Source organism: Marmota marmota, unplaced genomic scaffold (assembly GCF_001458135.2).
Source record: "Marmota marmota marmota unplaced genomic scaffold, marMar, whole genome shotgun sequence".
Taxonomy (NCBI): Eukaryota; Metazoa; Chordata; class Mammalia; order Rodentia; family Sciuridae; genus Marmota; species Marmota marmota.
This window is the reverse complement of record NW_026000249.1, coordinates 25,527,094-25,538,582: the sequence shown is the minus strand read 5'-3', so window position 1 is coordinate 25,538,582 and position 11,489 is coordinate 25,527,094. Positions and strand designations below refer to the sequence as shown.

General features: G+C 40.0%; 1 protein-coding gene across 1 annotated transcript in view; it reads right to left on the bottom strand.

The window, feature by feature from the left end:
• Positions 1-426: 426 nt before the first annotated feature.
• Positions 427-11,489, bottom strand: part of Xk (X-linked Kx blood group) — a gene marked incomplete at its 5' end in the record, with an annotated part of 48,928 nt that continues 37,865 nt past the window's right edge. The window contains one exon of the mRNA XM_015488104.2: positions 427-3,174. Coding sequence (XP_015343590.2) covers positions 2,351-3,174 — 824 coding nt within the window. The remainder of the gene's footprint in view (positions 3,175-11,489) is intronic.

Genomic DNA, 11,489 nt, shown 5'->3' with positions numbered 1-11,489 from the left:
CTTTCCATCCTTGTCTAATTCTGAACAAGCCTCCTGAGTGACAGGCTGGTGGCTGCTCCAAGTCCTCACTCCCAAGGCATTTCTGATGGAAAAGGGGCACCATTGCTCCCACCGTCAGCCACTGCAAAGCTTCAAGTCAAGAATGCCTTCCTCACAAAAAAGCTTGGAAATATCTGGTGTCGATAAACAGAAGGAACTGGTTTGATATTAAAGAAACACTTGGAATGACATAGAAATGGCTTTGCTGTTATCTACAGAACCCTAAAGAACAAAAGAGTTCTAAGGTTTTAACAGCTTTAACCTGAAGTTGTTATATATTCTCTAAGGTGTTTTTCTATAGTATGATTGTGTATCCATGCCCATGGAAAGTACATGGAAGTTTATGTTGTATGATGTATTCTTTCGATGATGTATGCTCACAGTTTATCTAGCCTATTAAAAATAGGACAAGTGTATGACACAGTCTAGAGTTTATTCTTATTTGGCTAAAAATAGACAAAAATGGGCATTCCTACAAAATTAAACAATAAATATTGATAAACCAAAAGAATTTCAAATGAGGAAAGGTATCTCATAAAACTAAAATCGAGGCTCTATGGTTTAGGATCTAATTAATATATACAGAATTGTGTAAAATATTAAAGAACATGGATCCTGTGAAATAATATTTATTGTTTCATGAACCCATGAATGTAGTGGAAAATGACTTCTGAATCACATTTTCATCTGTATGAAATTACTTATATATCTGACACACACAAAAAAAATTAAAAAGGAAAATTATCAGAATCAGGATGGCCAATCAGGATGTCTTGTGCATTCATATAGTCAGAGAAGTGGATTCCTGTTCCATCTGGTAAAGTAGAGTCCATAAATGAGTTATCTTTGTAAATTTCTCAGGTCTTACTTTCATCCTCACTCTAAATTAGTGTGATCTTTATGGTTTCCCGTTTCCAGGTATTTTATTATCAAGATGCTAAAAGGTAGAAATAATAGCACTAGCACTAGGCATTTTTTTAAAAGACAATTGAGAACATGCTAGCCAATCCTCTTTAATGAAACAAGAGAATTCTAGATTAAAGAAGAAATTATATAGAAGATAAAAGGTGGAGGATGATAAAACTAGAGATCTTGTTCAAATTAACTTACAATTATGCCAAACCAAAATGTATTCCTTGAGGGACAAAAAAGTCTTCTAGTCATGTCATCTCTATTTACTGAAAATGTTTCTTAAGTCAATCACTATCTAGGGGTGGGTGGTGAGGAAAATCCTTTCCCTTCAAATAATGAAAATTAAAATGCCCTGTATACCTGCACTGGGCAAGAGATTTCTGCAGGGTTTTCTAGAAAAATTTAAGTTAACCGAGGTAACTCTTGTCTCAAAGTTTCCTGACAAACAAGGAAGGGGGAGGCCAGAGTGAAAACTATCACTTTTATTTAATTCTTTCCTAAAAAAGGTGAATCCTAGCAAATTCTACTAGAAATTTCCCAGAACTGTACGACATGACTGAACCTTGTGGAGGTTAAAGCCTGCCTTCAAGCTGACTCACATCTTCAAACATTCTGTGAAGGGAGGAATTCTACTTATATAAGCCTCCATCATTTTGATGTTTTAACAACCTTCCTGATCCACAATTTCTTCAACATATGGAAGGAGCACGACTTTCCTAAAAATCTAGGGCTTCCATAACCAAATTTAGAATGCAATGTTGCAGCCATGGATCCTAGGGAATCAAATTTCCAAATCTAGGTTCTCGAATCAATTACGGATGATAGCATGCCATATGGCTATAGTTGGTTATGTACAAAAAGCCCTAATGAGATGAAAATAGAACATGTATCTATTCAAAAACCAAACTTGAACAACCCTCCCTGTAAGCTCTGACAGGAATGATGTTGCTGATGGCAAAACCCTAGTAACCTTCTCTGGTCATCAGGACAGCTCTTGGGTAAAAACTAAGTTTGGGGGAAACAAATTATCAGGCTATCAGACCAACAATCCAGAAAACTAGAAAACAAGTAAGCCCCTTTCCTCATTCTACCTGATGGATCTAACCAGCCTAACTCAGACTTCAGGGGTACTCTGTCAGTGAAAAGGCCAAAAAGACCTGCAAAAACACAACATGGTCACCTGTAAACTGTCGTGCTTTAGGCTTCCCCTTCTGCGCCAAGTGTCCCTGGCTTCTCCCCCTAGTTCCCACATACCCAAGAGCATCTAAAGAGCAGCAGCTCATGAGGAGTTGACAGCTAACTTCCTGCCAGGTTCCTTGTGCAGTGCTCATCGCTTACATGAAGAACAGGTATCAACCCAGAAAACAATATGCCTGTGCCCTGAGAGACCTTGGGTCCCTTAAGCAGAACACAGTTCTTCAGCACTAAAGATATGAATGGGCTCAGGACTTCTTTTACTGCTAGAAGGCATCTCCTCTTGTTTTCTGGATGACCTCAGGTCTGTCTCTTCTAAGGACTCACAGGATTTCTGCCTCCGTCTCCAGCAGGAACACTTGAGAAATGCCTGGAAGCTTTCAGAAACACTGGAGGAGAAGAGCTTTTTGCAAGGGTGAAAGAACTGGTAGAACACGAGCATGAAGAGAATGGCTGTGCAGTACCCAACGAGCAGCTGCAGAATCAACAGAGGTGCACACACATACATATAAATGTCAGTCTTGAAAAGATACCACAGGAGCAGGAGGATGGCGTTCTCGATGAATCTCAACATGTAGTACACCAGGAGCCGGTACCAATTCTGGGACTTGCTAATGAGGTCAGGGTCATCAATTTTCAGCTGTACAGCTGACCAGCAGAACATGTTGATGCCAGCATACAGTAAAGTGAGGAAGCACAACACGATGGTGGTACCCACCCGGGTGAGGGCCTTCTCTATATTTTCGGGGAATGGGGAGCCACTGCACCAGAAGATGATCCAGGGGTACAAGAAGAAGCTGAAGAAGTTGATGAGTACGATCATCACCACCCAGGTCTTCAGGACAGAGGTAAAGAGGACCAGGACAATGACTCGTGTGGCAATCTCAAAGCCCCTCCAGAAGAAGATGCAGACATAGGCCAGAGGCTTCACTTTGACCTCATATTCATCATACTTGATTTTGATGGCTAGGATGTTGCAGCGTAAAGCTCCATACACAATGGACAACAGGGACAAGGTCATGAGGAAGCCTGGGGAGAAAAGAAAAAGAGCACTGTCAGGAGGCTGGGGATATAGCTCAGTTGGTAGAGTGCTTGCCTTGCAGGCCCAAGGCCCAGAGTTCAATCCCCAGCACCACTGAAACAAACAAATAAATAAACAACAACAACAAAAGAGCAATGTCAAGTCTCACCTCCACCAGGAATCCTACTGCAGCAGATACTCTGTCAGTCCCCTGCCCACAGTTTTGGACTTTTCTGTTTTACATGCACAGGCTGACTTCCAGCTGTCAATATCTGCCCACTATATCTGAGGATTTTTTCCAGAACTACAAAAAGCTGCTCTGCCTATATTACTGGCAGGCAGAAGTGCTGGAGAGTTAATATCCCTGAGAGAGTCCTTAATACCCCCAACTGCAGCCCTCAGAAGCTGGAAGGGGTAGCTTCCCTACCCCATGGGGAGAATGACTCTGAGGCATGTGTTGGATACCATTTCCCAATGTCTCCTCATAGGATTAACCCGAAATCACTCATTGTGATATTTGATATTTGTCTAATAATGCTTTCTTTCTTTCTTTATTTTTTGACTGGGGATTGAACTCTGGGGTACTTAACCACTGAGTCACATCCCCAGCCCTATTTTGTATTTTATTTAGAGACAGGGTCTTACTGAGTTGCTTAGCACCTTACTTTTGCTGAGGCTGGCTTTGAACTCATGATCCTCCTGCCTCGGGCCTCCAGAGCTGCTGGGATTACAGGCATGAGCTACTGCACCTGGCTTAATAATGTTTTCTTTATTGGCTGTTTTCCATTCCCTGCCTTGTTTTCCTTCTCTTATCTTTTTAAACCTTCTCTTCAAAACACATAGACTCAAATTCTTTTCTCAGGGTCCGTTTCAAACACCTTCCCAATTCCATCTTAGTATGTATGAATATGCAGAATCTTTTGTGGTTTGTTTTCTTTCCTCGATTGGCCTATAAACTCCTGGGGAGTCAAGATCCACTATGTTTGATATTCTCTTTTGATGCCCCTCAACACATACCAGTAGACAGATAAACAAAAAGCACTCAACAATAAATTGCTCTGTTTCTAATTCAAGCCCTTTTACACTTATTACTGATGATAAAATATTCAGTTTGGTTGCCACATCAGTCAGCTTTTTGTCTCTGGGACCAAAATATCTGACAAGAACAACCAAGAGGAGGAAAAGTTTATCTTGATTCATGGTTTCGGAGGTTCAGTCCATGGTTGGCTGAACCCATTGCTCTGGGTCCAAATGAACAGAACATCATGGCAGAAGAAAGCTGCTCAGTCCATGACAGCCAGGAAGCAAACAAAGGGAGAAAGGAAAGGGGCCACAGGAAAGATGGACCCTTCCAGGTTAAGCCCCCAGTGATCCACCTTCTTCAGCCATGCCCAACCTGCCTACAATTACCACCCACTCAGGCCATTCAAACTAGGATGGACCGATTAGGTTACAGTTCTCATAATCTAATCATTTTATCTCTCAATATTCCTGCATTAACACAGGATCTTTAGGGGGGCATACCTCCTATCCAAACCATAATACATGCATTCTTAAATTTTGTAGAGAGCTGAAATGAGAATCTCACTGTTACTGAGAGTCAATCTGTCAAGATGTCTCACCTACAGCTGTTTATTGCTTAAGATGACTTTTGGCTCAAGGGTTGACCAGTATGTATATGCAGCAGTAGTTTGGGAAGATAAGATATGGCCCATTTAAATGGAGCATGGTATTATTCCAGAGCACAACACTGCTGGTCTTCTGTTCAATTATTTAAGAAACATTGCCAACCCATAAGCACAGACTGTGGTCAAAACTGAAATATAATCACTTCCTACAGGCTGCTACCATTTCCACACATTGGCACCAGGAGGGATGGGAGAGAGGGCTTTGAGTTAGGTATAAGAGTCTTGCTCTGGTTTTGCCATACCAGTGCACACTGGGAAAATGGCAACCTCACTGGGTTCTGTCTTCTCACACATAAAATTGGGATGGTAATATCTTCCAAGCCTGCTTCTTTTTGTTGCAAAAAACTGTCTTCAAAAATATGTTTATTTACTTTAATACACTTTATATTTTTAGAGAAGCTTTAGCTTCATAGCAAAATTGAGCAGAAGGAACCCTACCCCCCCCACACACAACCTCCCTCATGATCAAATATCACCCAGCAGAGGGGTATATTTATTATAATTGATGAACCTACATTGATACATCACCATCAGTTTACATTTGGGTTTACTCTTGATGTATACTCTATGAGTTTGGGTAAATGTATAGTGACATATATCTGTAAAGGGGCTCATTTATAATTAGAAGCCCTAAGTTATTTTTTTCTTCTCAATTTCCTGCTAAAGCTATTTTCTCCATCCCAGCTTCCTACAAGCCATGTCTTGTGATGAGAACAGAGGCTAAAACTGCCCTTCCTCAAAGCCCTGATGTCAGCAAAGATTGAACTGGAATTGTAACATATCCTTTGGCTGGCACAGTATACATATGAATACTTCTGTTCCTATAAGACTGCAAAGGTAGATTTGCTGGCTTTTCAGTTTGGGCACAACTGTGACTATTGTTATTCCCTTTTTATATTACTTTTATTATTTCTAATGTAGGTGGGCAATTGAATGCAGCTAGTCAGGACTCCAGCAGCCTCTGCCTTGGGCCCAGGGAACATCCACTATTATAGATATCATGCAGAGTGTTTTCATTGCCCTAAACATCCTGTGCTCTGCATATTCATCCCTTCTACCCCTGCTAACAACCGCTGATCTTTTTGCCTTTTCCAGGAAGTCATATAGTTGTAATCATACAGCATGTAGACTTTACAGATTGGCTTCTTTCACTAAATAACATACATTTAAGTTTCCCCACCACATCTTTTCATGGCTTAACAGTTCATCTATTTTTGATAATGAATAACAGTCTATTATGTGAATGCACCACAGTTTATTTATTCAATATTCATCTACTGAAGGACATCTTGGTTGATTCCAAGTTTTGGCCATTATGAATAAAACCACTATAAACATCTGCCGCAGTCTGGCTGGGCACAATCAGGAGCCACTTGTCAAAAGAAACTAACTTTATTTTTAGAACCACACACGCCAAACAAAACAGCCGCTCAGGAAAAACCCTCAGAGCCTCAACTGCCACCACCAGCTTTCCACAAGCCTCTCTCTCCCACACAAGCTTCTCTCCACCTCCCACAATCCTCCTGCTCTTGAGGCTGATTGGCTGGGTCACATGGGCGGAGCCAAAAAAGTCCCCCAATGAGCAGCTCCGTGGTCTGAAAGGGCAGGGAAACAGCCCAATGAGCATCACTGCAGAGGAGCCAATCAGCTAGATGTTGTTGGGGCCGCTGTGAGCCAATCATCAGCCGGCAGCTGGAAGTTTGCTGGCAGCTGGAAGTTTGCTGGGGCCCCTTCGGCTGTGGCTCTCAACAAACATCCACTTGCAGGTTTTTTATGTGGGCATAACTTTTCAACTCCTGTGGGAAAATACCAAGAGGTTTGGACTGCTGGATCATTTGGTAAGAATATGTTTAGTTTTGTAAGAAATCATCAAAATGTCTTCCAAAGTGGTGGCACCAGCGACAAATGAGGATTACTGTTCCTCCAATCCCTACCAGCATTTGGTGTTGTCAATGCTTTGGATTTGGCCAATATGTTTAAGGTATAAAACATGATGTTTTGATATTCATTATGAAATGATAATTATAGTCAAGCTAATTAAAATATCATCACCTCACAAAGTTACCATTTTTTTTTTTTTGCATGGTGAGAAGACTGGGCAAACTGTGAGTATAAAATACAGTATCATTAACTATAGTTGCCATGCTGTCCTGAGATCTCTAGAATTTATTCATCCTACATAACTGAAACTCTGCATCCTTTGACCAACATTTCCCCATTTCCTCTCCCCCAGAGCCCCTGGGAACCATCATTCTACTTTCTGCTTTTGTGAATTTGTTTTTAATTATTCCAGAGATAAGTGAGATCATGTAGTATTTTTTTTTTCCTGTGGCTGGCTTATTTTATTTAGCAAAATGTCACTAGGTTCATCCATGTGGCTGAAAATGGCAGGATTTCCTCCTCCCCCTCCTTCTTTTATTTTTTGTACCAGAAATTGAACCCAGGAGTGCTTAACCAACTGAGCAACAGTCCCAGCCCTTCTTATGTTTTATTTAGACAGGGTCTCACTAAATTGCTTAGGGCTCACTAAGTTGCTGAGGCTGGCTTTCAACTTGTGATCCTCCTGCTTCAGCCTCCTGAACCACTGGGATTACAGGTGCCCGTGATTTCCTTCTTTTTTAAAGGCTGAATAATACTCTATTATAATAGTTTTATAGTGTTATCTTGTTTTGATTTGCATTTCCCTGATGACAGATAATGTGGTGCATCTTTTCATATGTATATTTGCTATCTGTATATCTTTTTTTTTTGGTGGTGGATGGGGGTTGAACTCAGGGGCACTCAGCCACTGAGCCACATCCCCAGCCCTATTTTATATTTTATCTAGAGAAGGGTCTCACTGAGTTGCTTAGCACTTCACTTTGGTGAGGCTGGCTTTGAACTCGTGATCCTCCTGTCTCAGCCTCCCGAGTCACTGTGATTACAGGCATGTGCCACTGGGCCCAGCTTCTTTATATCTTTTCTGATTAGGTGTCTATTAAGGTCTTTGGACCATTTTAAAATCAGTTTTTTTTATGTTGAACTTTAAGAGTTCTGTGGGGTTTTTGTTTGTTTGTTTTTGATGGTACTGGGTATTTAACCCAAGGCCTTGCACAGGCTAGGCAAGCACTCTATCACTGAGTTACATCCTTAGCCTTTAAGAGTTCTTTGTATATTTTGGATAATAGTCCTTTATTAGAAATGCCTTTTGTAAGTACTTTCTTCCAGTATGTGGAAGTCTCTCTCTCTCTCTCTCTCTCTCTCTCTCTCTCAGTATGTTTTTTTCCCCAATTCTTTATTTTTTAAACTTTACTTATTTATATTTTATGTGGTGCTGAGGTTTGAACCCAGTGCCTCACACATGCTAGGCAAGTGTTCTACCACTGAGTCATAGCCCCAGACCCAAGACTATCTCTTGAAAATGTCTTTTACAAAACAGAAAATTCCAATTTTAATGAAATCTAGCTTATTGATTCTTTCTTTCTTGGATTGTACCTTTGGTGTTATATATATATAAAATTATCACCAAACCCACAATCATCCAGATTTTCTCCTATAACCTTTAGGAGCTGTATAGTTTTACATTTACCATTTAGGTCTGGGATCTATTTTGAGCTAAATTTTGTGAAAGGTGTATAGTCTGTGTGCAGTCTTTTTTTATTTTATTTTTGGAGGTGGATGTTCAATTATTCTAGCACCAGTTGTTAAAAAGAATTATTATTGTCCCAATATATTCTCTCTCTTTTTTTTTTTTTTTTTTTGGTACTGGGGATTGAACCTGGGGCATTCAACCACTGAGCCACATCCTCAGACCTTTTTATTTTTATTTTGAAACAAGATCTCGTTAAGTTGCTTAGGGCCTTGAACTCGTGACCCTCCTGCCTCAGCCTCCCGAGCTGCTGAGATTAGACAGGCATGTGCCAGTGCGCTTAGCTACCTTTGGTTCTTTGTCTAATATCAAATATAGTTGAATATATTTAACTGGGTGTATTTGTGGGCTCTCACTTCTGTCCCACTGATCTATTTATCTATTCTTTTGCCAGTATTATACTGTCTTGACTACTATAGCTTTATCTTTACCCATGCTTGCTTCTTAAAATGCAATTCCATGTAATTCTATCTTTGTAACAAACCTGACTCTACGTAAATGTATAAAATACACAAGAATAAAGAGTTTTTTCCTCATTGAAATTCTGAATCAATGGGAAAACATCCATCTTTGATGGATATAAAAACTCTGAAAGTTGGTATTTATTAGCCTGGGCGAAGGACAAGTTTACTGAAAGCATCAATTTTTTATGGTCTTTTGGCATTGACTTTAATTATGAATATGGCTCACTGGAAATACTGGCATAAACTAATTAAATTTAAAAGATGGAAACATCATAGCACAGTATACTGGGAAGAAACTGGACTGAGTTTATTCTTTCTGAAAGGCTAATGCAGCAGAGCATCATAAAGTAGAACATTAGTGATACACTTTTACATGTGTGGATACAAATTTCCATACCCTAAGGAGCCAGTATTGAATCCTTATGTTTTCTCCACTATATGGAAAATAACCCCAAATATTTATTGCTTTTAACAACACAATAATGCAAATAATTTTTTTCAGCATCTATCCATTTTTCTGTTGTAAAGTCAATAATTTCTAAATTGTGTCTTTTGTCTCTATGAAGAGAATTATTCAGTTGGTGCTTGGTAGTAATCAGCTGCAGAATTTTGAGAACATAACAAAATCATCCCGAAGTCACTGACTTCAATTGTATCACATGAACCTTTGGGTACTTGCTGTAAAATGTCAGATAGAAATGTGGCCAAAAAGGAGGATACACTTGGGAGACAAAAAGCTTGTACAAAATACTTGGAATACACATTTCTACCTTGAGAATTGAGCTGCTATGTAATGAAGAACTTGGATGAAGCTCATGCAAATGCTTATTCAGACTTAAATGGAGAAAAGTTCCCTGGCATCATTTCCCAGACTTTTCTTTCCACAATCAACACAAAGGGGATCAGCTGGTAGTCCTGCTTATTTAAGCAGTACATTATAGAAGTCAAACATCTAATAATCCTATTCTCATTTCCCTGGTGTGTTTGTATCATAGGGCATTTTGTTGTTTTCATCTTTTATCATAAGGTAGGTCATCAATTTAGGGAAAGCTAAAGAGGAAGTCGTTAGCAATATTCCAAACCCTTGCCACACTCCTAAAGCATCCTCCTACCTAGGAGTTCCAGCCTAATGAACCTTCTGAATAAACTCTCTTCATATTTCACAGAGGAATTTTCACTAGGCATGGATTTACTCATTTCCTGACTTGACAGCAAAAACTTAATGTCTGTGTAAAGCAATGAAGAACATTACTCCCCCTAGAATTCCATTTAGGATGGGAATTCTATTTGTAGCTCAAGAGGAACAGTTTCTCTGTTCCTTTTGAGAGATAACAGAGGCTGCCTGTGAGATGGAGGATGGTAGATGATTGTTCTCTGAATGTCATTACTCTCCACAGACACTGAATCTTCATTAAAATCACTGAACCCACAAAATGCTTGGGAAAGAACTTTTCAAAAACCTTAGTCAATGACTAAAGGGGGGAAGTGAGACAGGCTGAAAGGATATGGAATGTAGTGGCAGAAGGAAACTGGAGGAAGAAGCTTCTAGAAATTGGAATTTCAACCAGACTTCTGAGAGACAGTGATTTTTACCATTTCTATAGACACAGTGACTTTCTTACCCATCTGGGGCCAGGTTCATCACCTGAACCACACTCCATCACTTGCCTACTTCTTGAAAACTACTCCATCAAGTTTCATCTTTCTCTTCCAAATTTTCATTTGCTTCCTCAATCCTGGCTCTTTGCCCTGAGTGTCTGAATCTGCCTAAGTCAGCTGCATCTAGAAAACATCCTTGATTGGCAAAAATGTACATAATTTAATGTTGGAAATTTTCTACAATGACAAGGAAGAAAGGAAGGGAGAGAGGAAGAGGAAAAAGAAAGAAAGAGGAGGAGAGGGGAAGAGGGAGAAAGAGGAGGAGGCAGAGAAGACAGACCCCCTCCCTTTAACCTGCACTTCCTCTGTCTACTACTACTCTCTGACACATCTTAGCTAATCCTCTTGAATTGTCTCTAGTCAAATCACTCACTTCCTAATCCTCTACTCCTTGCAGTATGAATCACAGTCTTCCTTTTCCTTCATCTCTATAACACTGGATGTTGTCCATTACCACCTTCTTGAAATTGCCTGTATTAGTGCCCATATCATTTTCTCCTAATTATCTTCTCCCTTTCCTGACAGCTCTTACTCAGGGCGTTCATAGGCACATCTTTCTCTTCCCACTCAGGAACCATGGTTTTATTTTCTTTCTATCCAAAGGCCTATCAGATTTCTCTTTCTAGATATTCCATGGGTATTTCAAAAACAAAAACAAAACAGACAAATCCCCTTTAAAAAAAAAGGAAAAAAAAAAAGGCTAGATGCGGTGCAGCTCAGAAGGCTGAGGCAGGAAGATTGTGAGTTCAAAGCCAGCCTCAGCAACTTATCGAGACCCTGTCTAATAAAATTCAGAAAAGGACTGGGGGTGTGGCTCAGAGGTTAAAGCCCCTGGGTTCAATCCCTGGTACCACACACACACACACAAAAAAAAAAAAAAAAAA